The sequence below is a fragment of the Carcharodon carcharias genome, chromosome 6 (assembly GCF_017639515.1).
Source record: "Carcharodon carcharias isolate sCarCar2 chromosome 6, sCarCar2.pri, whole genome shotgun sequence".
Classification (NCBI taxonomy): domain Eukaryota; kingdom Metazoa; phylum Chordata; class Chondrichthyes; order Lamniformes; family Lamnidae; genus Carcharodon; species Carcharodon carcharias.
The window spans coordinates 759412-786237 of NC_054472.1; the positions used below are offsets into that span (position 1 = coordinate 759412).

The window sequence follows — 26826 nt, forward strand, 5'->3', positions numbered from 1 at the left end:
CTTCCCTAAGAGTTGCATAGGTTGTCTCTATTTTTAATGCCCATATCTACCTTTCAAAATTACTTTGTTTTACTCTTTCAAACTCAATATAAGTTTGGCCAGGCTGTTTTCTCATATTCCTAAATTTCTGCCTGTATGCTTCAGGAACCAAATCATATGTGCTCAAACTAGCCTTTTTCACCACATCATAATTCACTGATATTTCATCGGATAATGAAGCATATACCTTATGTGCCCTACCTAACAACTTAGACAGCAATAGAAATCAGAAATCAGAGTTCTAAATTGGGGGAAGGCCGATTTTAATAAGATCAGATATGATTTGGCCAGAGTGGACTAGGAGCAGCTACTTTTAGGTAAATCAATGTCAGAAGAGTGGTACTCATTCAAGAAGGATACAGGGAGAGTAAAGGACCAACATATTCCAGTAAAGATAAGGGTGGGACCAACAAATCCAGGGAACCCTGGATGTCAAGGGGTATACAGGATTGGATAAAGAGAAAAAGGGAGGCTTATGGCAGATACCAAGGTCTCAAAACAGTGGAAGCCCTAGAGGAGTATAGAATGTGTAGGGGGAAACTTAAAAAGGAAATTAGGAGAGCAAAAAGGGAGCATGAAAAAACATTGACAGGTAAAATAAAGGAAAATCCAAAATTATTTTACAAGTACATTAAGAGTAAGAGGATGACTAGGGAAAGGGTAGGACCCATTAAGGACCATTGTGGTAATTTGCGTGTGGAGCCGGAATACATAGGTAGGGTTCTAAATTAATACTTTGGTTCGGTGTTCACAAGTGAGAGGGACAACGTGGGTATGGGCTGTGATAATAATTAAAGAAATTAGCATAGAAAGGGAGGAGGTTCTAAGTGGTCTGGCAGGCTTAAAAGTAGATAAATCTCCAGGCCCGGATGAAATGTATCCCAAGCTGTTGAGTGAGGCAAGGGAGGAGATAGCAGGGGCACTGGCAATAATTTTCAATACCTCTCTGGCCACAGGAGAGATGCCAGAGGACTGAAGGACAGCCAATGTGGTACCGTTATTCAAGAAGGGAGGAAGGGATAAACCAGGGAACTACAGGCCAGTCAGTCTAACCTCAGTGGTGGGGAAACTATTGGAAGCAATTCTGAGAGACAGAATTATTCTACACTCGGAGAGGCAGGGATTAAACAAGGATGGTCAGCATGGTTTTGTTAAGGGAGGTCATGTCTGACCAATTTGATTGAATTTTTCAAAGAGGTGACCAGGTGTGTAGATGAGGGCAATGTATTTGACATAGTCTACTTGGACTTCAGCAAGGCTTTTGATAAGGTCCCGCATGGGAGACTGATAACAAAGGTAAAAGCCCATGGGATCCAAGGCAATTTGGCAAATTGTATCCAGAATTGGCTGAGTGGCAGGAAGCAGCTACTTGTTTGACCTGTGCAGAGTCAATGGGCCGAAGGGCCTTCTTCTGTGCTGTAGACCCCTATGACTCTCATAATAATGTCCAGTTTTCCTGTGGCCATTTCATCCGTTTAGTTAGTTTCTCAAATGAAATAAAGAATGCTTCAATATCTTGTTCCTCAAACTTTGGAAGAGCTTGTACAAATCTAAACATATCCCCACTGGGTTCTACTTTAGAGATAAATCCTTCCTCACCCACTGGCATCTCTTTTTTAACTGCCAACATTTTCAGTTGGAATTCTCTCTTTTTCTCTTTCCTCCTTCTCTATCTTCACCATTTCTAATTCCCTTTTAAAAGCCATTTCTCTGTCCTTTGTTTCGAGTTCAAGCTTTTTCATTTGCATCTCACTACCTCCAGCTGTGATGCACTACTGTCAGCTTTCACTTCCAACTGCAGATGCTGTGCTATACTTTCAACTATATCAGATTTCCTAGTTCCTGCAGGTAAGCCCAATTGTAACTTATCTGCCAATTTTGTTAACTTACTTTTCTCCAACCCAATCAGAGTTCTCTTCTACACCCAGACAAATCTTAGCAATTGCCAAATCTCACCACTTCTAAAATATCTCACCAACTCCTGAATTCAAAGTGCTCCTCGTACTCGTTACCTCAAGATTCACCAATTCTAAACCAATCAAGGAATTAGAAATATTTTTATCCCAGCAAGATCCCTCGATTGTTATGACACTATGGTTGGTAAAGCTGAGTTATTTAAAAATTCCAGAGGGAACCTTTAAACAATTGTTATAACCTATATTTTTAAGTGGTATGTTTGAGATGCAACCCTAAATTCAGGAATCAGATCACCAGTTCTCAAGAGATTTTATGTTAAAACTAAATGAAATATTTTATTAAGTTACAACACAAACACATACACATGGCTACAAATTACTACTATCATAACTTTTAACAAATTCCCTAACTAATCTCCATTAAGGCAACGACATCCATAGACTTAACCAGACACATGACAAAGCATTATCACCTTACAAATTCAAAATCAGGTTCTTTTCACTTTGGTTCCTGTGGAGACAGTTGGAGACTTACAGTTGCTTTGATCTTACATTGCCTCTGCACTCACACACAAAACTGCTGGCTTATATCCAGTATCGGTTATATCCAGCTCATCTCACTGAATATAAATTCCCATTGCCTCTTTGAACTCCACCTCCTCTAACCATAAAACCCCTTTCATAGTACCAATTTTATCAGTAATATAAACATATTGCTAGGTGCCAGATTTCACCCCACTTCTTGAATGCTCTATTCAACAAAATGCAAATGCACCTTCACTTCTCTGTTTAGATCTCAAACTTAGTACACAAAGCACCCAGACTAGCTGGCTTTAATCCAATTAAGACACACCCACAGACTAAACCTCTATTTTAAAAGAAAAACATTTTGCTATTAAATATTAATAGCTTGACAGTTTTCAGGATAGTTTCTTAGAACACCACATTTTTGCACCAACCAGAGAGCAGGCTATACTAGACCTGGTATTGTACAAGACAGGACTAATTAATGAAAAAAACAAAAAAACTGCGGATGCTGGAAATCCAAAACAAAAACAGAATTACCTGGAAAAACTCAGCAGGTCTGGCAGCATCGGCGGAGAAGAAAAGAGTTGACGTTTCGAGTCCTCATGACCCTTCGACAGAACTTGAGTTCGAGTCCAGGAAAGAGCTGAAATATAAGCTGGTTTAAGGTGTGTGTGTGGGGGGCGGAGAGATAGAGAGACAGAGAGGTGGAGGGGGTTGGTGTGGTTGTAGCGACAAACAAGCAGTGATAGAAGCAGATCATCAAAAGATGTCAACAACAATAGTACAATAGAACACATAGGTGTTAAAGTTAAAGTTGGTGATATTATCTAAACGAATGTGCTAATTAAGAATGGATGGTAGGGCACTCAAGGTATAGCTCTAGTGGTTTTTTTTTTATTTTATATAATGGAAATAGGTGGGAAAAGGAAAATCTTTATAATTTATTGGGAAAAAAAAAAGGGGGGAAACAGAAAGGGGGTGGGGATGGGGGAGGGGACTCACGACCTAAAGTTGTTGAATTCAATATTCAGTCCGGAAGGCTGTAAAGTCCCTAGTCGGAAGATGAGGTGTTGTTCCTCCAGTTTGCGTTGGGCTTCACTGGAACAATGCAGCAAGCCAAGGACAGACATGTGGGCAAGAGAGCAGGGTGGAGTGTTAAAATGGCAAGCGACAGGGAGGTTTGGGTCATTCTTGCGGACAGACCGCAGGTGTTCTGCAAAGCGGTCGCCCAGTTTACGTTACTAATTAATGACCTCATAGGGAAGGTGCCCCTAGATAGCAGTAATTATAATACTGAATTTTATATCCAGTTTGAGGGAGAGAATTGCGGGTATAAGACCAGTATTTTAAACTTAATTAAGGGCAATTATGAGTTAGTGAAAGCAAACTGACAAACTAGTTTAAAGGATAAGTCAATAGAGATGCAATGGCAGATATTTAAAGTGGATATTTCAGAATATACAGAATAGATACATAACAACTAGAAAGAAATATTTCAAGGGGAGGACCCACCATCTGTGGTTAACTAAAAAAGTTCGAGAGAGTACCAAACTTAAACATATAATTGTGCAAAGATGGATGGCAGGTCAAAAGATTGGACAGAAGATAAAAAACAGCAAGCTAGATTAAAAGGTTAATAAAGGAGGGAAAAGTTAACGTACAAAAAAAAGCTAGCTAGAAATATAAAGACAGATAGTAAGAGTTTCTACAGATATTTTAAAAAGAAACTAGTTAACAAAGTGAGCATTGGTCCTATAGAAAGTAAGTCTGAGGAATTAAGATCAGAAAATGAGATGGCAGATGATTTGAATAGATACTTTGCACTGTTCTTCACTATAAAGAATACAAGTAACATCCCAGAAATAGTTATAAATCAGGAATTGGAAATGAGGGAGGAACTTGAGAAAATTACAATCACCAGGGAAGTGGCACTGAGCAAATTGTTGGAACTGCGGGCTGACAAGTCCCTGGGTCCTGATGGATTTCATCCTAGAGTCTTAAAAAAAGTGGCCGAGATAGTTGATGCGTTGGTTTTAATTTTGCTTTTAATTCATTAGATTCAGGGAAGGTTCCATTAGATTGGAAGGTAGCTAAAGTAACTCCTTTCTTCCAAAAAAAAAAGGGAGACAAAGCAGGAAACTACAGGCCAGTTAGCTTAATATGTCATAGGGAAAATGTTAGAAGCTTTTATTAAAGACATTATAACAGGGCACTTAGATAAATTCAAGGAATCAGGCAGAGGCAACATGGCTTTGTGAAAGAAAAATCATGTTTAATCAATTCATTGGAGCTCTTTGAAGGCATAACAGGTGCTGTGGATAAAGCAGGCCCAGAGGATGTACTGCACTTAGATTTCCAGAAGGCATATAATTATTTTCCACAATGATGTGGCATCTTAAGGCTCATGGTGTAGGGGGTAACACATTAGCTATAAATACAAAGACAGATAACAAGGGTTTTTATAGATATTTTTTAAAAGTGTTAACAAAGTGAACATTGGTCCTATAGAAAGTGAGTCCGGGGAATTAATAATAAAAATGAGATGACAGATGAATTGAAAACTATTTTTTAAAAATTCATTTACGGGGTAAGGGAATCACTGGCTGGGCCAGCATTTATTGCCCATCCCTAATTGCCCTTGAGAAGGTGGTGGTGAGCTGGCTTCTTGAACTGATGCAGTCCATGTGGTGTAGGTACACCCACAGGGAAGAATTTGAGAGTTGACGAGCAGGGGCGGGGCCCACTCGCTGACATGTAAAGCGACACGCGGTGATTTCGCATCATTTGGATCATCAGTTCGGTGGGCGCACAGCCGACTTGGCTGTGCATCCAAAGACCTATTAAGACCATTAAGAAAGTAATTAAGTTTAAGAATACTGCCTGTCCAACCTTAAGGTTGTCGGGCAGGTGAAGAGCCCAGGCGGCCTTCGCATTTTTCATGGAACCTCATCCATGGGTGGGCAGGATGGGGTTTCACAAAGGGTTTATTAATTAAATTAAAAATTTTGAAAAAATTCATTGACACATCCCAGCTCATGAGATACAGTCACATAAGGGACATGTCTTTAAAAATTTGAATGAAGAAAAAATGTTTTAACTTTAATCTGAGGCACCTCTTTGCCTCGGAGGTTTCTGCACTCTTTTGCGCACATACACGAAAGAGCACAGGCCCTGACTCAGGGAATCGGAATCGCCCAACCCCACTCCACCCACACAGGGAGCACTCAGCGCTTCCAGGCACGTGTCACACTGGGTGGGCCTTAACTGGCCTGCCCATGTAAAATGGCAGCGTGGCCCCAATCGAGTTCACACCCGCTCCTGCCCAACCCCCCTGACAGGGGAAGTTTCTGCCCACAGTGTTGCTCGGGAGGAAGTTCAGGATTTTGACTCAGTGACAGTGAAGGAACGGCGATATATTTCCAAATCAGGCTGTTGAGCAACTCGGAGGGGAATTTCCAGGTGGTGGTGTTCCTGTGTGTGTGCTGCCCTTCTCTTGCTAGATCATAGCAGCCATGAGTTTGGAAGGTGCTGTCTAAGGTGCCTTCACGAGTTCCTGCAGTATCTCTCATAGGTGGTACACACTGCTGCCATTGTGCATCCGTGGTGGATGGGCTGCCAATCAAGCGGGCTGCTTTGTCCTGGATGGTGTCAAGCTTCGAGTGTTGTTGGAGCTGCACTCATCCAGGCAAGTGGGGAGTATTCCATCACTCTCCTGACTTGTGCCTTATAGTTGGTGGACAGGCTTTAGTGAGTCAGGAGGTAAGTTACTCACTACAGAATTCCTAACCTCTGACCTGCTCTTGTAGCCACAGTATTTATATGGCTAGTCCAGTTCAATGTTTGTTAATGGTAACCTGCAGGATGTTGAGTCAGGCAGCGATTGCAATGCCATAGAATGTTAAGGAGTGATGGTTAGATTTTCTTTGCCTGGCACTTGAATAGCACAAATATTACTAGTCAGCCTAAACCTGGATATTGTCCAGGTTTTGCCACATTTGGACGTGGACAGCTCCATTAGCTGAGGAGTCACGATTGGTGCTGAACATTATGCAATCAGCAAAAATCCCCCCTTCTGGCCTTTATGATGGCAGGAAAGTTGCAAACGAAGCAGCTGAAGGTATTTGGGCCTAGGATGCTACCCTGAGGAATTCTTGCAGTGATGTCCTGTAACAGATGATTTTGCATCAGTCATCACTATAGGAGGATACAAGTAACATCCCAGTAATAGCTGTAAATCAGGAAATGGAAGTGAGGGAGGAACTCAAGAAAACTACAATCACCAGGGCAGTAGTATATAGCAAACTGTTGGATCCTGCTAGTTGACAAGTCCCCAGGTCCAGATAGATTTCATCCTAGAGAGTGTGTTAACAGTAGTGGTAGGTGAGATGGTTGATCTGGTCTTAATTTTTGAAAATTTTAGATTTTGGGAAGGTTCCATTAGAGTGGAAAACAGCAAATGTAACTCCTTTATTCAAAAAGGGAGATAAAGCAGAAAACTTCATGCCATTTTGCTTAACATCTGTTTTCCCTACAAAAATGTTAGAAGCTATTATTATAGCAGGGCACTTAGAAAAATAAAATCAAGCAGAGTCAACATGGTTTTGAGAGAGAAATCATGTTTAACCAATTTATTGGAGTTCTTTGAAGTAATGTTTGTTGTGGATAAATCAGGCCCAGGGGATGTACTGAGATTTCCAGAAGGCATTTAAGGTGCCTTCAAAAAATGTTATTGTGGAAAATAAAGGCTCATGGTATAGGTGTAACTTATTGGCATGGTTAGAAGATTGGCTGGTTAACAGGAAATAGTAGGTATGAATGGGTCATTTTTTGGTTGGCAAGATTAAGGAGTGGTGTGTCACAGTATCAGTGCTGGGTGCCTCAACTTTGTACAATTTAAATGACAAAAGGATTAAGGGTTTGGTTGCTAAATTTGCTGCTGTAACAAACATACATCAGAAAGTAAGTTGTGAGGAGAACATAAGGAGGTTACAAAGGGATTTATTAGACTAATACCAGGAACTGGTAGGTTGCCTACTAGTGTAAGGAGTTATGAATCCTAGTTTTTGAAAGATTAAAAGCAATATCCCCTACCTGGACTCAAAGGATTATGAAGAACAGTTACTGTGAACATGTAAAGACTTAGTTTTTTTTTTAAAAGAAAAAACCACCTGATGCCTCAAAGCAGTTTGCAGCTAATTAAACACATTGGATTTCCAACATTATACGAATGACATACAGCCAATTTGCACACAGCAAGCTCCCATAAAGAGCAATGGGATTATTTTAGTGATGTTTGAGGGACCGGCCAGCTCAGGGAAAATAACTTCCCTGCTCTTAGAAATGGTACCATAGGATATTTTACACCTGCCCATGGAAGACAACAGAGCTTCATTTAACATTTCATTGGAAAGACTTTCAACAGTGCATCATGCCCTCAGTACTGCACTGAGTGTCAGCCTTGATTGTGGCATTGAAGTCCTGACGTGGGACTCAGACATAGAACCTTGTGATTCCAGAGGTCAGCATGCTATCACTGAACAATGGCTGGCATGATGCATATTGTTGCTGAGTAAAGCCTAGATGAAAATCAGTTTATAGCCCCCTTGATGCACTTCAATGTGGATCAAGAGCAGGACGACAGCTTCTATCCAGACTCTGCACAAGACTCATTAGGCTTTTGAAAGAGATTATGGTATATCCTCCCCAAGACATTAAAAAAGGGAGAAGCTTCAAAAGACCCCAAATCCTTGCCCAGTGTTTCCAAGTTGCCACCCAAACAGAAAACAAGTTTTTGAAAAATGTTGGAAGCTGTTCAATGATCTGTCTGCATAATGTGATTCTTCAATTAGTTATGGCATTGCAGTTACTAGGGGGAATCAGTAACTGGAGATTTTTCACATTTCTTACCAACCATTCACAATTAAATCACTAAAAATGTTATGTTACCAACAACCTATTACATTACTGCTCTAGTCTGAATCAGTCATGTAATTAACTGCAACCAATGAGATTGCTAGAAAGAAATAAAATGGCCACATTGTTAGTGGTCAATAACATTGCAATCACTAATTTCAGTTTGAAAACATACACATTCAAAAACCATTAAAGAATGCAGTTGAAATACTAGTTTTTTTTAAAGAAGCCTACAAAAGCTCCCTGCTATAGAATTAATACATTGCTTTGACAATATAAAAATCTCAATTTTGGAATCAATAGTTTAAACAGAACAGGACACCATTCACTGCAGTTTCACCTGTTTATTCTCTTCAACCAGTGTTTAAATCACTCCATTGTGCAGGCACTTAAAATAATTGTATTTTTTGGAATGTATTGAATGCTCTTGTTGACCCAGGTGCATCAAATATATGATTTTTTTAGCAGTTTCTTTTTAGTCCTTCCTCTTCTCAGTGCATTCCCTAGAATACAAGTGGGGGGGGGGAAGGTCATGTTTTATAGATGGTCCATTGCTGGTTCAGCATTTTTTTTAAATAAACAAACATTTTAAAATGAAACTTCAGAATGCAAAAGTTGACCATAAAATTTCCTGAACTTTTGCAAATAACTTATCATTCAGGCTCAGGTACAATTATTGGAAATCCTCACTTGGCAATTAACTTACATCACATGAAATGAAAAGTCTACTTAGTGTTAGAATACAGAATTAACAAAATAGTGCAAATTGATCACCTTGAAATCCATGCAAACAGGATGAATCCCAAGTCTCCATTTCATTAAACTCATGTGCGCTTCTCTTAACAGGGACTGGTTTGCAGATGGCTTTGACTTTTTGTTTCTGTTTCTCTAGGAAGAGGAAAATATTTTACATTGTATTTTATGGGTATCATTCAAATTGCATCATCTAATTCCACAAATGGGAGATGTTCCTCAGCTCCAAAGAATGGTCACTCATTCAGACTAGACTTATGGCTAGTGAGTACAGACCAAGTACTAGTCTAGATGTAAGACATCACACCCATTCATGGTTTCAGAATGTCAGCTCACCCAAAATGGCAAATGGATAAACTTGCCTTGGGAAAGGATGCACTGGATTGATTCTGGGATGGAAAGGTTGTTTGTTTGAGGAAAAAAGTGGGCCAGATTTGGGAAATCTGAGTAGAGGCAAGGCAGAAAAGGTACTAAAATTATAAAACAGACCAATAGGAAGGGACAGAGTACACAATCTAAGAGTAAATCAGCAGATAAGGCTAGAGGTAAAAGAAAGCTGCACAAAACTAAAGGTTCTGAATGAAGGTAGCATTTCAAAACAAAGCAGATGGCACAAAGAAATAAGCACAATCTGACAACCTTTCAGGACATGGCTGCAAGATGAGATTAGGACTGGAATATTGAAGGGCACATGACATTTAGGAAAGACAAGGAGCTAGGAAAAGGTGCAGGGGTGGCTCTGTTAATTAATGATGGTATTAGCACAAGAGAGAGGATGACTCAAGTTCAGGAAACCAGGATGTGGAAACAATTTGGGTAGAGATGAGAAATGATAAAGGCAAGAAGTCACAAGAGTGGTGTACAGGCCCACTAACAGTAACCACATGGTAGCACAGGGTATAAAAGTGGGAGCTTGTCATATTCATCTGGCATTTTAATCAACATATAAATTACAAAAATCAGATGAGCAACAGATAGCCTAGATGAGGGTTTCCACCTGTTTTCAGGATAGTTTTAGAGCAATGCATTCTGCTGCTAACCAGGGAGCAGGCTACACTAGACCTGGTATTTTGCAACAAGATAGGATTAAGGATTTCAGTGAAGGTGCCTATAAGCAATGGTCACAATATGAATTGAATTTTACATTTAAGTTTTGAGGGAGAGAAGACTGGGTCTAAGACTAGTATTTTAAACTTAAATAAGGGCAGTTATAAGGACATGAAAGCAGAGCTAGCTAAAGTGAACTGCCAAAGTAGGTTAAGGAATAATAGGTCAATAGAGATGCAGTGGCAGACAGTTAATAGAATTTTTCCAGAATGTACAGAATAGATACATTCCAACACAAAAAAATTCCACACAAAAAAATTCTAAGGGGAGGACCTGTGGTTAACCAAGGCTATCAAACTTAAAATGTATATAATTGTGCAAAAACAGATGGCAGGTCAGAAGATTAGAAAGAATATAAAAAACAGCAAAGAAATGAATAAAGGAAAAATTAATGAGAAAGCTAGCTGGAAAAGTAGTGACAGATAGTAAGAGTTTCTATAAATATTTTAAAAAGTTAGAGAGCTGGTCCTATAGAAAATAAGTCTGGGAAATTAATGGAAAATAAGGAGATGGCAGATGATTTGAACAGTTATTTTGCATTGGTCTTCACTAGAAGATACAAGTAACATCCCAGAAATAGCTATAAGTCAGGAAATGGAAGAGGGAGGAACTCAGGAAAATTACAAGCACAGGTAAATTGTTGAAGCTTTATAGCTGACAGGTCCCTCGGCCCTGATGGACCTCATCCTAGGGGCTTAAAAGAAGTGGCTAATGAGAGACAGTTGGTGCATTGGTTTTAATATTCTAAAATTCCTTCGGTTCAGGGAAGGTGCCATTAGATTGGAAAATAGCAAATGCAACTCCTTTATTCAAAAAGTGAGGGAGACAAAGCACAAAACTACAGGCCAGTTAGCTTAACATCTGTCATAGGGAAATTTGTTAGAAACTATACCTCGAAGGGGAACCAGGGGATGTACTTTGATTTCCTGAAGACATTTGGTAAGGTGCCATATCAAAGGCTATTGTGGAAAATAAAAGCTGTGTTGTGGGTAACATTTTAGCATGGATAGAAGATTGGTTAGTTAAGGAAACAGTAGGTATAAAAAGGGTCATTATGATTGGCAAGATGCAAGGAGTGGTGTGACTCAGGGATCAATGTTGGGGCCTCAACTTTTTACAACTTATATAAATGACTTGGAGGAGGGACTGAAGGCATGGTTACTAAACTTGATGACACAACGATAGATGGGAAAATAAATTGTGAAGGAGGATATAAGGAGGCTAAGAAGGGATCATAGATAGGTTAAATGAGGGGGCAAATATCTGGCAAATGGCATATAATGTGGGTATGTGTAAAATTGCCCATTCTGGAAGGAAGAATAAAGTATATTATCTAATTGGAGAGAGAGATTGCAGAGTTCAGATGCAGAGGCATTTGTGCATCCTAATGCATGAATTGCAAAAGATTAGTATGCAGGTACAGCAAATAATTAGGAAAGCACAGAATGTTGTTTGAGGGGAATTGAATACAAAAGTAGGGAGGTTATGTTTCAGTTATACAGGGCATTGGTGAGACCACATCTGGAGTACTGTGCACAGTATTGGTCTCATTTAAAAAAAGGATGTAAATGCATTGGAAGCAGTTGAAAAGGTTTACTAGACAAATACCTGAAATCAGTGGGTTGTCTGATGACAGGTTGGACAGGCTAGGCTTGTATCCTCTGAAGTTACATTCCACTTAAGAGTAAGAGGTGACTTGATTGAAAACAGACAAGATCACAGGGTCTTGACAGGGTTGATGTGGAAAGGATGTTTCCTCATGTGGAAGAAATTAGAACGAGGGGTTAGTTTACAAAATAAAGGGGTCACCTATTTAAAGGCAGATGAAAATTTCTCAGGACATGGGAGTTTTTGGAACTCTTCCAAACAGTCTTTGAATATTTTGAAGGCAGAGATAGATTCTTGATAAGCAAGGGGGTGAAATGTTATGGGGTAGACAGGAATGTGGAGTTGAGGTTACAATTGGATCAGTCATGATCCCATTGAATGGCAGAGCAGGCTTGAGGTGCCAAATGGGCTGCTCCTAATTTGTAAGTAACTATGTCTGAGTTACAAATGAGAATTGACCTTTTATGACCAATGCAGTTGGTCAAGCAGAATTATTTTTTAAAATCCCAGAGGGAAGCTTTAAACAACTGTCATAACCAATAATCTTAAGTGTTATATTTGAGATGCAACTCTAAACTCAGGAATCAGACTAGTTTGAGGTTTTACTTTAAACTAAATGAAACATTTGATTTACACAGATTAAAATATATGTATAACTTAAATTCCCAAACTAACCTCCATTAAGACAACAGCACCCATAGACTTAACCCAACACCAGGCAAAAGCATTTTTACCTTAAGTTCAAAAATGAGATTCTTTTCACTGTGGAGGTGGTTGGAGGCTTGCAGCTGCCCTTTGATCTTACATTGCCTCTGCTCTGCACACCCGAAAACTACTGAAGTTATACCTACCACCACTGATTGTTGATACAATCTCTTTGAACTTCACCTTTTAAAAACAGTGAAACCCTTTCATAGTACCAATTATTAGTGAGATAAACATATGGCTTATCTGCTAGAAAGCCATCAAGTTTTCACCCCACTTCATGAATGCTCCATTAAAAAATGCAAATGCAGCTGTTTACATCTCAACCTAGTACATCAAAACACCCAGACTAGCTGGCTTTAATCCAGTTAAGACACACCCATAGAGTAAACCTCTTTTCAAATAATATTTTCCAAAATATTATTTACATAATAGCACTTCATGACAATCTAATTGAAACAACTCAAGAGGGCTTGACAGGATAGATTCTTAGTGTACCGATTTCCTTGGCTGAAGAGGCTAGAATGAAAGTGCATTGTTTTAGGTCAGTCATTTAGGACAGAGATGGAGAATTTATTCAGCTAGAGGATTGAGAATCTTTCGTTGAAAAACCCCAGAAGGTTGTGGATGCCCAGTTGAATATATTCAAGACAGAGCATTAGATTTTTGGATTCCAATGGAATCAAGGGATAGGGTTGGAAGGGGAGTTGAGATTGATGATTAGCTCAGAACTTAAAATGGTGAAGCAGGTCATATGGCCTACACCCATTCACTTGTAAGTGAGATAGGAAGTTTTAAAAAGTTATTGCTGCTTATGTGGGGAATAGAACACTACAATCTATTGCTCTTGGCCTCTCATTTAAAGACATACAACTGACCAAGCTTGTGGCCCAAAATTGTTAGACTTCTCCTTTCCACCACCAGCTGATGCCCCCTTAAACATCTGGGATGAGTAAATGAAAGCACAAGCAAGTGCTTAAATGAACAATAAAAGGTAATATAAATTGCTGCTGGAGGATTGAAAAGGACCTTAAAGACTTCAATAATATTAATGTTTATGCCAGAAATTGTGACCTCCCCTAATGTATTATGCTACCCCACCTTACTAGAATCAAAAGGAAATGCTTGGTCATCAGCACCATGCTAGGGGTTTAGGGGTTCGCAGACCTGCAGGGGGAAAGACAAGGCCAGGTACAGCAACACCAGCTCCTGGAGGAGACAGATGGACTCCTGCCCCTTTCCAGACACAGGGTCTCCTTTCTTTTCCTCCCCCCCTCCTGACCTTCTCTGCTGTCTTCCAGTACACCCCCCCTCCACCAAATGAATCATCCTGAAACTAGATACTTGCAGCAGAATGCTAAAGCTGCACCACCAGGCAGGTTCAAATTGTGGTAATCACCAATTAGGACAAAATTGAAGGCTGAGACCAGATGTCTTATTACTACAGCACTCATTTAGTGCCCATCTTCTCCAAAAGATGTTTTACATTTTTTAAAATTACATGGGTTAAAGTATTGCTTTTAATTGTTAGATAGTAAGTAAATAACATCAAGTTATGGCTCAGTGCAAACACCACACAGGTGGCCAGCAAAGCAGTGTGGAGCTAATGCAATTTTACTGTAAAACATTCAAGTGCTTTGAATCTACAATATATTCCAATTGTTCTTTCCTTCTGTCAGTGCTCCTCAATCTGCATTGCACATTTAAAGTTCCTACCAGGAGCAGCAGCTATAAATCAGAACTTTTACTGTTGAATAATGAACAGTGTAGAACCAACTCAAGACCTGTTGATGAATTTGACTACAAAAATTATAATATGAGCATATTCTTACCATGTTCTGCATCATGTGATGGAGTGGCCGACTTGGGCTTAGCACCAACTTTATTCCAGTATTCATCCACAGACTCTTCACTTTCATTTTGCACTTTTCACCAAAATAACAGTTGTCATTATTGAAGATATTTATGCAAACCATACAATCTTTAAAAGTAGCTAATTATTTTCATTTTAGACCTTAGGAATTGCTGATTTACAACCAGCTTCTAGAGGAAGGAAACTTCCAAATGACATGAATGTAGGCAAGAGGATCTGAGTCCACTTCAGAAGTGTCCGTCATTTGTGTTAATATTCATTTTTAATGCATTTTCAGACTAGCCATCTATTTGTTATTTGCAAATTCTACTTTATGTAACTTATTCAAGGCCATGTCCAACTATAGCAATGGTTAGTCTTTACATAAAAATTATTAAATCAGGCAAGAAATTTTTAAACTGAAACATTTCAGACTGCAGACCAATCGGCTTAATATGCATGCTCGAATGCAGAAGTCACAATAATCAAGTAATATTTTTGTACTAATGAAGATCAGATAAATTCAAGCTGGGACACTGGAAAATGTTCCAGAAAAGAGATTTGATTAAAAACAGTAAACAGGAATGAAATAAAAGATTCAACATTTAAGATTAATGAAGTTTAAAAAAATGGCGCTGAAAGTTCCCAGAAACTTGTTTCCGAAGTAAATCGAATTATAAATTCAACGAGAATCCTAGAGTTTCCAAATAAGAGATAGAGATGATAGGGTTCGATACGGTAGACTTAGAAGATGCTTCCGCGCGTGTAGGGGGAAGGGAGGGAGAACCTAAGCAAGATAGTCACTAAATAAAAATAGGGAATTCAGGACTACTTTGACTACATTTTGGGAAGTGCTACCCCAATAGCAGATGCATTGAAGGGGAGGTTCGATGCACAAGGAGGGCGGTGGGGAACATTAACGTTATGGGAGTATTGCGCTCAAGGAGGGGGAGAAGGCTTTCGAGGGTCTACAGATTCGAAAGTGGTACCAAGGGTTTTGGTTGGGGGGGGGGGGGGGGGGGGGTGGTGACGACTTCAGTCGCGAGGGACTTACTGGATTTGTTCTCCCTGCGGCAGAGATAAGACCCAGCATAGCTCGGAGGGTCATTTTGCCTCCTCCTGCACTAAGCTTATCGAATCAAATCTAAAGATTCTATTTCTAGCCAGTGGAAATCGGGTTATATGTTAGCGGCCGGTCATTCCTCTATCCAATGTAACGTTACAACATGCATTACAGCAGAGAACCGGACCTTACCGCTCACAGCCTTTCGTGTACATTTCCGCTTCTTTCCCTCCTCTTTGCGTTTACGTTCTGGTTTGGCGGTTTGCCCCGATTTCTGACGCTGGTCTTCGTTCCCCGCCCTATTTTGCTCTCGTTGGTTAACAGGATATTTAGCGGCGTCCAATACCTTTCTCTTTCCTTTGGGTTTTTCTTGTGGCCGATTGGATAACTGGACTGAGATTTTCGATGGTTTCCGAAGTATTTTCTTCCGGGAAAGTGCAGCCAGCTTCGCTTTTTGGGAGGGACCTGCCTTGGAATCATTGTCCCGATCCTCTGAAGCCTGTTCGGAATCGGAGGAATATCGAGATTTTTTGTTTTTGTTTGGACTGGTGGATTCTCTGGAGATCCTGCGGCATTTTCGCCGTCCGCCGCTCATTGAATTCCCACCAATGAACTGATCTTTGAAATCGTCTTTCTCCGAAAGGGCGTCGCTACCAACATCCCGATTAGCCGAGTGATTTTCACACGATTGGTTGTCGCTCTTTGCTTTTAAAAGTGTTTCTCTTTGGCAGGCACTGCAAACTCTCTTCTCAGATTCTCGATTCTGCCCATTTCCGCCAATTTGAGCATCGGAGACAGACCGCGCCTGGCGGACGGGCGGAGCATGTGGGTTAGACATCAGGTGAGTGTATGAGACCTGGTTTCTTGCAGGCATGGCATCAAAGAAGTCAAAAGACGATTCCTCATCTTTGGAAGACATTTCTTCAAAAGAGCCATCGAGGACTCTTGGCCGATCTCGTATGGGTTGAGGAAGACCGTTTCTCCAGCGATAACTTCGCCCTTGATTCTGTAACCAAGCCAACACATTGGCAGAAGGTACGTATTCTTCAACAGACTCGAGAGAACCATCACTCTTTGATAATTCACACATTGCCTCGTCATTTAAGGATTCTGAAATAATCAGGTGTTCATTTTCTTTGTTCCTCGTTTCCTTTTCTCCATTTTTATTAAGTCCACTTGGGCTCCTGTGGGGTAAAAGTTTCTCGGGCGCTTCATGTAGGAATTTTGTTGGAAGCTTGAGGCTTTGGTTGGTTTCACATGGCGAGGTTTCCACTTCACCAGCGGCGGCTGCTCGGCTGGATACTTCATCTCCTATTGCTTTAGATTCATGTGCTGTTTCTCGACGCTTGTTGGAATCCAGCAACATCTCTCGAGTGTCTAGAATCGAGTAGTCTTTGCGAACCTCGGTTTTCTGAGTCATGTTGTCTGTCTCAAACGGACCATAAAAGGGAACTCCACCCTCGCACGCACTCACAGACCACACTTCACATTGAAGACGATCTTGTGTCTTATTTGGTGCAGGATTATATATGGGAACTGTGGCTTCAAACGACCGCCACACATTTATAGAAGGTGCTCCCTCATTACACTCTATCCTTATCTTTTCCTTTTGGAACGCGTATGCACCCGGCTCGGCACTTTGAGCTGCCAATGCAGCGCTGCTCTCTTCCATCTCATTTGGTTCACCTCGAATTTCTTGGCGAGAGCCCCTTTCTTGGGCAAGTACAGTTGTACTGCCCGAAGTAGTTTCAATATCAGAAGACTTTGGGACTCTTATCTCGGCAGTTTGACTATTACACTCCACAGTTTCTGTCATAACTGCCCCTTTCCTTCGATCTGGATTGGTCTCGCTGTCCGTCTGTACTTCCGTATTAGTCACATTTTTTCGAAAAGGATAGTGTCTGAATCGTGCAGAATGATAGAATGTTGGGCGAGTGACGAGAGAAGAATTAAAAAAGGGTCTTCTATAGTTCGTGTGGGTAATTGGTGATTGTGGGCCATAGCTTCTTGGATATGGCACATGACACACGGGATAATATAAACCGCCACCAATCTCTTAACAGAAAAGACAACAATCAAATAAGGTATATTTAAACAATCTAGACTCTGGTATTACCAGAAGCTGACTATCCCTTTAAAAAAGAAACTTAAAACATGTTTAAGTTATAATCTAGTAAACAGTAACACCACAAAACTATGTTATACTAAAGAATCTCAGTCAAGAGATAAGTGAAAACTTGGGAAAGTTTAGAACAGAGCAACCATTTCCCTTTCATCCTACAATAACCACTCTAAAGAGATGACTATTTCCTCCTGCCTTACATGGGTCCAGCATATCTATTACATCGCATTGAAGACAAGTTTTGAAAGCTGTCGGATTTAAGTGGGATGAGGGGGGTTCGAAAACACAAACTAGAAAAGCCAAAATATGTTATTTAGTAGCAGAAACCACGGACACGATTTACACGAATACATTGGAAAGGCGGTGTCACATAGGAGGTTTTTGATGCCCATAACAAGTATTGATCCGCCATAAGTGCCACCACACTAGCCAGGAGGGAAAAAAGTTATTTTCCCTTTGCTAAATGAAATCAAGTTTGCTTTCAAAAGTTAACTTTTGCAATTTAACTTCCCAAACGGCAGCCGTTCACACTGGGACTACTCAATGCGCACTAACACCACCATGGTCTTTTACTGGAGCAGCGATCATCAGCAACGCGATTACCTAAATCCCAGGATAACAGTTAAATGATTCCCCGGCGATCTTTCCTCCTCCAACATTACGAGTGGACCAATTGATATCAGTAGCTATTCACAGGTCAGACTCCAACCTGGGGCATTGAGGAACTAGAGCACTGGGCCACTTAGCACATATTAAGTCATCGAATTATCAATGGCACTTATTGGAAATGAATAACTTGATAATGAAAAGGCATTGTTTAAATTGTCAAATTTAAAACTAAAGACACCAACCATGCGACCTGCAGTTACAAGTGAAAGTGAATCAGATACTACTTAGACGCAGCCACTGACCTCTTCGCGCTTCTGTAATTGTACGAGAATTACCTACTTACCGACTGTCGGGTAGAAGTACGGATGGAAAGCGGGAGGGTGCATGAACTGGGACACAGGAGGTGTAAACATGTGTGGTGCTGGCATTGGTTGGAAAAAGAAAGGCCGGTTGTGGTTAGGTACGTGGCCATCTTCTGCCCTGTGGCCGGTTGGTGAAGAATTCATCGCGATTGGCAACAAGCAAATAATTAAAATTAAAATACAACTGGCTAGTATCGGTGGCAGATTCATCGGAGCACCAACTGCAAAACAAAGACAGCATTTACAAAGCTCGCAAAATTACTCTACAAACACACCATGTTCCCACTTAGCATAGCCCCTGCTTTTCGGAAAGTTAAGAGCAGAATCTCGATATTCCCTACGCGATTTAAGATTTGAAACTGTTCCATAAAGCGGTCACCTACCTAAACTACAAGATCCCTATTTAACCCAAAAGTCGGAAAGAAAAGAAACAGTAACTTTGAAAATTTCCATGAGCCGACTCTTTACATTGGCACTGTTACTACACCCTGAGTGAAACCAGCTGCTTTCTCTCCCATCACCTCCCCGAACCATCCATTTATCAATTAAAGAGCAACAGGCAGCCAGTCAGGAGAAGCCGTTAATTCCACATTGGCAGCAACAGGTCTGAAAGCGCCACTCCCCCTTATTGGGCTTGGCTTTATAACCCGTTTAATGTAGTATTTATTTTGCTCGGGGTTTTGGGTATTTTTGTATCATCATCTCCTTTAGCAAGAAAAGCACATTGGTGAAAATATTGAATGTTATATGGTTTAAACACTCATCGTCAACGTGTGTGAAAAAAGCCTAAATGCTTTCTGTAATTGAAATTCCTTGTTATCAAAATTTGACAATGGTAGTAAACTATACAATTAAATCAAAATAGGGATAATTAGAAACACTGTGATCTTTAGTTTTCTTCTTATATGTATCCTCAGCTCAAACGCGTTATAAGATGCCGTAACCAGGAATTCACCCATTGATTCTCCGTAGCAAAAATCTGTCTTGATAAAGCAGCCAAATCCGGTCCCCACGTTTTAGTTTGTGATAGTGCAGTTATCCTGTGTTTGATGAAAATTTACACAAAAAACTTATTCTTTAGAATATCAAATATACCGTAGGGAAAGTTAGCTAGCACAATAGACTACCGTTCATTGGCTATTAACATACCCCATATACAGTTTAAAATTCTAGTGCTTGAAGTACAATGAATTTTAATAATCCAGTGCTCTTTGAATTGAACAAAATGAATGCTGTGATATCTTGGCTCCAACAGGTGCACAGACTCAGGAGAAGCATGCCATTTCTGTTACACTTCCCCAAACTTTGATTCTCAGGACGCCATCCTAAGCCTGATAATCAGCTCCTACTCTTACATTGAAGTCCCTCGTCGCAATGAGCTTGTTCTCCTATGGAGTATTTGCAGTAACTCTGTCCAGGTCGTCATAGAATTTGTCCTTGATATCCTCAGGACTAGTCATTGTGGAAGACTGCACGTAGTTCTGGTGTAGAGAATTTTAACTTGAGGAAAGATTGAATAGGCTGGGGCTGTTTTCTTTGGGGAGGCTGAAGCTAGATTTAATTGAGGTGTATAAAAATATTAGGGGCTCAGCTAAAGTGGATAGGAAAGATCTATTTCCTTTAGCAGAAAGGTCAATAACTGGGGGCATAGAGTTAAAATAATTGGTAGCAGAATTATAGGATAGTTAAAGATAGATATTTTCACCCAGAGGTTGGTCGGTGTCTGCCACTCACTGCCTGAAAAGGTGGTAGAGGAAGAAACCTTCACTACATTTAAAAAATACTTGGATGTGCACTTGAAGTGCCGTAACTCACAAGGCTATGAACCAAGAGCTGGAAATTGGGATTCAGCTGGATAGCTCTGATTCAGCCAGCATGGACATAATGGGCTGAATGACCTCCATAGTCTCTGCAGCTCACTTTGAATTCCGTCAGGACCCCTCAGTTCCAAACCTCATTACAACCTTGGTCCAAACATGTATTAAAGAACCGAATTTTAGAGGTGAGGTGAGGGTGACTGACCTTCCCATCAAGGCCGCATTAATCTGATTGCAGCATCCAGGAGTCCTACTAAACTGAAGTCAACAGGGACCAGGGGAAAGTCTTGAGCATTTATTTCCCACCCTAACTGCCCTTGAGAAGGAAGTAGTGAGCCAAGTTCTGATAAAGAGTCATTCGGACTCAAAACGTTAACTGTGTTCCTCTCCACAGATGCTATCAGACCTGCTGAGTTTTTCCAGCTATTTTTGTTTTTGTTTCAGATTTCCAGCATCCGCAGTATTTTGCTTTTACCTTCTTGAACAGCTTCAGTTGATGTGCTCCAGGTAATCCGCTATACAGTTCAGGAAGTAATTCCTGGATGGAGTATGACTTGAAAGGGATCTTATAATTGTGAGTGGTAGTGTTCCCATGCAGCCATTGCCATTACTCTTCTAGGTGGTAGAGGTTGCAGGTTTCAAAGCAGCTGTTGAAGGAGGTTTGGTGAGTTGCTGCAGTGCATTTTGTAGATGGTACTCACACTGCTGCTACTGTGCGCTAATGGTTGAAGGAGTGAATGTTTAAGTTGGTGAATGAAGTGCTGATCAAGCAGGGCTGCTTTGTTCTGGATGGTGTCAAGCTTCTTGAGTGTTGTGGGAGCTGCACTCATCCAGGCAAGTGGGGAGTATTCCATCACACTCCTGATCTGTGCTTTGTAGATGATGGACAGGTTTTGGGGAGTCTGGAGGTGAGTTACTTGCCATAGAATTCCCAGCCTTTGACCCGCTCTTATTGCCATAGTCTTTATATGGCTAGTCCAGTTAGGTTTCTGGTCAATGGTAACCCCTAATATGTTGATGGTGGGGATTCAGTGATGTTAATGGCATTGAACATTATGATAAGATGGTTAGATTCTCTCTTGTCGGAGATGGTCACTGTCTGGCACTTGTGTGGCATGAATGTTAATTGTCACTTATCAGTCCAAGCTTGGATGTTCAGGTCTTGCTGATTGAAACATATAGGATCCTGAGGGGACTTGACAGGGTGGATGGAGAGGATGTTTTCTCTTGTGGGAGAATCTAGAACTAGGGGTCACTTTAAAAATAAAGGGTCATCCATTTAAATTGGAGCTAAGGCAAAAAAGTTTCTTTCAGAGGGTCGTTAGTCTTTGGAACTCTCTTACTGAAAAGGTGGTGGAAGCAGAGTCTTTGAATATTTTAAGGCTGAAGTGGATAAATTCTCGGTGAGCAAGGAGATGATAGGTTATCAGGGGTAGGCAGGTGCAGATTTAAGGTTACTATCAGATCAGCCATGATCTTATTAAAAAGCAGAGCAGGCTTGAGGAGCTGAATGGCCTACTCCTGTTCCTTGTTCATATGTTCATATGCATGCAAGCGTGGTCTGCTTTAGTATCTTTGTGTTTGCAAATGGTATCGAACACGCTACAATCACCAGTGAACAACCCCACTTCTGACCTTATGATTGAGAGAAGATCATTGAAGCAGTTGAATATGGTTGGGCCTGAGGAACTCCTGCAGTAATGTCCTGGGCCTGAGATGACTGGCCTCCAAAAATAAGTTGTGCCAGTGAGTCACCACTTGCAGCTCTCTCTATAACCTACCCTCTAAAGTTTGTTTGTTGTCAGTATTTGAGCTGGTGCTTGTGAAAGTGAGATTGAACACATCTGTAGGAAGGCTGGGCTCCTCTTCCTGTACTAGCTGAGAGGTACCAACATTCTCAGAGGCTGAAATGAAAGTGATTTGAGGGAGACCCGTGAGAATTGAGTGTCAAATGCATTTGCGGTTTGTCATGCAGAGTGAGTGGGGTGAGGAAGAAGTCTGAAGAAACAAGAATTGTATTTAAAGAAGCCCTGTGTGACATCTGCTCCAAGGTCACCTGTAGCCACAGCCTTTGTTCTGGCCCAGTTTGTTGGTTTAATCTTCCCTGGAATCAGTCCATATGTAGGAAATTAGTTTGGAATTTTGTTCTCCTGACTTTTAAGGTGGGCTAAAGGCAGATTGACTTTCCTGCTGATCAGTGTCAGGAACCATATTTGCATTCATTGCATCTGATTATTGTTCATTAAAAATATAACTTGCCGGAATCATGTCCTTCCTCCAAATGTAAGTGCTGCACCAATGGATAATTAGAACAGTCTGTTTCCTGGCTGTACAAGTGGCGTGCACCTGGAGACCTTCACTTCACCAGCAACTTCGAGGTACGCAGATGCTGCTTTGGCTTACCTTTAACAGCAGTGTTGCGAGATTTCGGTGCTGGTCAGAGGCTCCACCAAGGCTAGTGCATAGGAGGCAATACCAGTGGTAAGGGGGAAGACAGAAGCATGAGTGTGGGAGGAGGAGTGAGTGGAGCACGGAAGGGAATCGGGGAAGGCAGAGTCTTCACTTGGGAGGTAGTGAGTGGAACACAGGAGGGAAGTGGGAAGGCAGAGACATGAGATTGAAAACAGCACAAGTGGAGAGGCAGTCGGGAGATTGAAAACAGCACAAGAGGAGAGGCAGTCGGAGTCTGAAAACAGTGCGAGTTCACAAAGTGAGCATTGGTCCTATAGGAAGTAAGTCTGGGGAATTAAAAATGGAAAATAATGTGAGGGCAGATGAATTGGACATCCCAGAAATAGCTGTAAATCAGGAAATGGAAGAGAGGGAGAAACTCAAGAAAATTACAATCACCAGGGAAGTGGCACTGATCAAATTGTTGGAGCTGCGCGTTGACAAGTCCCTGGGTCCTGATGGATTTCATCCTAGGAAGTGGCTCACAGATAGTTGGCACGTTGGTTTTAATATTCCAAAATTCACTAGATCCGAGGAAGGTTCCAATGGATTGGAAAGTAGCTAATGTGACTTCTTTGTTCAAAATTGGAGGGAGACAGAAAGCAGGGAGCTGTAGGCCAGTTAGTTTAACATCTGTCATAGAGGAAATGTTAGAAGCTGTTATTAAAGGCAACATAACAGGGCACTTAGATAAATTCAAGGTAATCAGGTAGAGTCAACATGGCTTCGTTAAAGGGAAATCATGTTTAACCAATTTATTGAGGTTCTTTGAAGAAGTAATAGGTGCTGTGGATAAAGGGGAACTTTTGGATGAATTGTACTTAGATTTTCAGAAGGCATATGATAAGGTGCCTCATCAAAGGTTCTATCAGAAAATAAAAGCTCATGGTGTGGGGCAGTGACTTTCACTATTTTTCAAGCAAGGGCCACTTTAGCAAAGCAACCTGCAATCGACTATTATAATGAAGGCCATTGCCTGATTCACAAAGGAAGAAAGAACATTAATTGAAAAGCAGAATACATTGTTCTTTTTGAGGATTGCAAGCTTGAAGTGGACTGACTTGGCCTCACCTCAGTGCTAGGGTGAGGAATTTACCTACAGAATGTGCTTCTCTCTGCCAGTGAGCTGGTGGTGCAGTCCTGTACACTGCATCCTACTGTGATGGTGGCTGCCCCCTCCCTTGAACACTTCCAGTAGCCGACTTCATCGAAATGCCTGGTGGCACTGTCAAGAAGATATAATAATTCTCATAACGTTATTGGAATTTATTGTAAAATAGAGGAATTATGGGATGTGTCATGTGTCTATATGTGCCTGTGTGAGACTTAATTGAATTAGTCTGGGTACTTTGATCTAAGAAGAGAGGTTAGGTTTGAAATGTTAATTAGGTAAACATGGGGAAGTTTAGAAACATAGGTGTCAAGGGAACATTTGCATTTTGAAATAAACAGACTGGATTGTTTTCAAAGGAGGGGTGAAATGTGTCACCTAGCCAGTTGAAGTTTAAAAACAGTGTGTTTATTTTCCCAGAATTGTACTAAGTGCGCTAGTGGGCAGGTAAAATGGAGTCTACCCGCCAATGAAAATAGCGGGTTTTCATGCTGTATCTTCCCCAGCCCGCCTCTATATATTCACTCCCGCAAAACACGCCCCTTCCATGGCGGGCAGGCTCTCATTTGCCCGCTCACCATGACCCTGCTGTTCCATCACACCGACCACCATCTTTAAAAGACAGATGCCAGCAAAGTGCTCATCGCCACCAGCTCACCACCACTGCCTGGGAGACATGGTCAGCAAAGGTAAAAAGATTGTAGCCCCCCTCTTCAACGATGGCAACTGCTGGATGCTGTGAGGCCCGACAGAATTTGCTTTACCCACGCTCTGGCCGCAGGATGGGTAACAATGTCACCAGCCCGGCTTGGGAGGCGGTGGCAGTGGTGGTCAGTGCCAATGCCCTGCAGAGGAGGACAGCCACCCAGTGCCACAAAAGGATGAATGATCTCCTCCGTTCCCCCAGGGTAAGTCACTCTTTTCATCACTCCCAACTCACACACTCACAAACCTATCACCCATCCACAGGGCCCTCACTCACTGCCAGTGCAAGGGACATCACCATTCACTCTCTCACACTCACCATCATTGTCAACTCACACCATCATTGTCCTCATCCCGTCTATGGGACCACTCACCACCCACACGGGTCAGGAATACTTATCATCTGGCCCAGCAGACATCCTGATACACTCGCCCCATCTCTATCCATTCAGGACAAACTGGCTCACAACAGGAGGGAAAGGTCACAGACAGGTGGAGGGATGCTGGAGATCAAAGTTCTGACAGAATTCAAAAACAGAGCCATTCAGCTGGCCGGCGATGACCGGGACTGATCCTGTGCAGACGGTGAGGTCGGTGCTGCTTTACCAAGTGAGGATCCAACAGTGCAACATCCATCGGATGACCATGGCATGAGTTAAGTGTTTTCTTTCACAGGCCACTGCCATGTGCTAATTATCCCCCCTTGCTTTTACAGGCATATCTGGGAAACAGCCGACAGAGTCCACGACCCGGAGCCTCCAGTCAAGCTCCGAAGAAACCTCTGAAGAGGAATCTGAAGGCCCGTCACAGCCTCACCCATACCCTCCACCAGCACAGAGACACACACCTCGGTGGGACCCAGCTTTAGAGTAGCCGCGGGATCACAATCTGGTGAGCACATCGCACTTTCTGATCCACAGCATGTGGAGGCAGGGACTTCCCAGGTCCCCAGCACACCAAGGGCTGCTGGAGACCAGACCATTGATGACAAGCCTCTGGACTCAGTCATGGCACGGTTGCTGGAGCTGCAAAGGCAAGCTTGGGAACATCAGGAAGCGATGTCCACTGCACCCGTTAGATTGCAAGGCATGATGGAGGAGTCTGTCCGTCTTCAGGCTGAGGTGATAGCGCTGGCATTGCAATGCAGCAAAGTCAACACTGGCAGGATGGCAGCTGCCATGGAGGTCTTGGTCCAGATTGTCACTCCTTCACTGCTGTGCAGGCACTACATCACTAATGCTATAGTTGGCCTCCAACAGTGTGTACGCGAGAGGGGTACTGTGCAGCTCGATCTCACTCCAGCTACCCCTTCTGCTCACAGAGTCAGCCAGGGGCCCTCGGGCACCCATAAGGAGGAAGATCAGCAGGTGTACACTCCGGGGCCATCCATCCAGGTGACTCTGGGAGTGACCAGCCCATCTGAATCCCCTCTTCCTGTGACCTCCGCAGATCCAGTTTCACAGGCCAAGGAGGGTGTCACTGCCACACAGCAGGACCCTGAAAGCAGGCCAGGGCCCTCCAGGTCTCAGCTCTCCAGAGGACGCCCGCCAAAGTCATCACAGACAGGGCGTCACAGTCAGCAAGCTGCCTCCACCTCTGCTGTGGATGTCCGGGGAGCACCAAGACGTAGTGGCAGGTTCAGGACAGTTAAGGAGAATTAGCTGCACAGCCGGAGCACGGGTTTTAATCATTTGTACAGAATATTCACTATTGTCAATAAATTCCCAAGAATGTCTCCCTGCCTATGGATCCTTGTTCTGATGAGCAGTGTTCTTGTCACTCAGATGTGAAACTTTTCTGCACAAGATAAAAGGCAGGTGTCTCAGTCCAGGGCCTCTTCCCTGTGCTCTGTGCAGCCTTCAGACCAAAGTGATGGTCCAGCCTCACACTCCCTGGAAACATTACTGCTGCCTCCACCTCGGCAGTGCTGGTCATTGTTGCCAGAATGTAGTGGGCAGACACCACAGAGTTCTCTCATTCTCTCCGTGTGCTCTCAGCACCTTCAACATGGGGCTGGCCCCCATCACTCCAGCATCTGAGACCAGTGATACTGTGCACCAGCTCCTGAAGAGCTGAGGTGTTGAAGGCAGACACAGCATCAGATGTATCTAAAGTTTCATGGCTGCATCTCTGTGATGGCCCTGATCATGGAGCGCAAGCAAGCT

At 42.1% G+C, this 26826-nt stretch overlaps 1 protein-coding gene across 4 annotated transcripts in view; it reads right to left on the minus strand.

Moving 5' to 3' along the window:
• The window catches only part of LOC121279302 (probable G-protein coupled receptor 141), a 118331-nt gene extending 102560 nt beyond the window's left edge, over positions 1–15771 (minus strand). For 3 of the 4 annotated variants that reach the window (XM_041190440.1, XM_041190441.1, XM_041190442.1), the window contains exons 1-3: positions 15677–15771; positions 14402–14494; positions 9171–9284 (exon numbers count right to left, since the gene is read on the minus strand). In XM_041190440.1, coding sequence (XP_041046374.1) covers positions 9171–9284; positions 14402–14488 — 201 coding nt within the window. In that variant the 5' untranslated portion in view covers positions 14489–14494; positions 15677–15771. Of the gene's footprint in view, positions 1–8725; positions 8900–9170; positions 9286–14401; positions 14495–15676 lie in introns of those variants that run through there. The other variant, XR_005943359.1, reaches the window with a different exon arrangement.
• Between the last annotated feature and the right edge of the window lie 11055 nt (positions 15772–26826).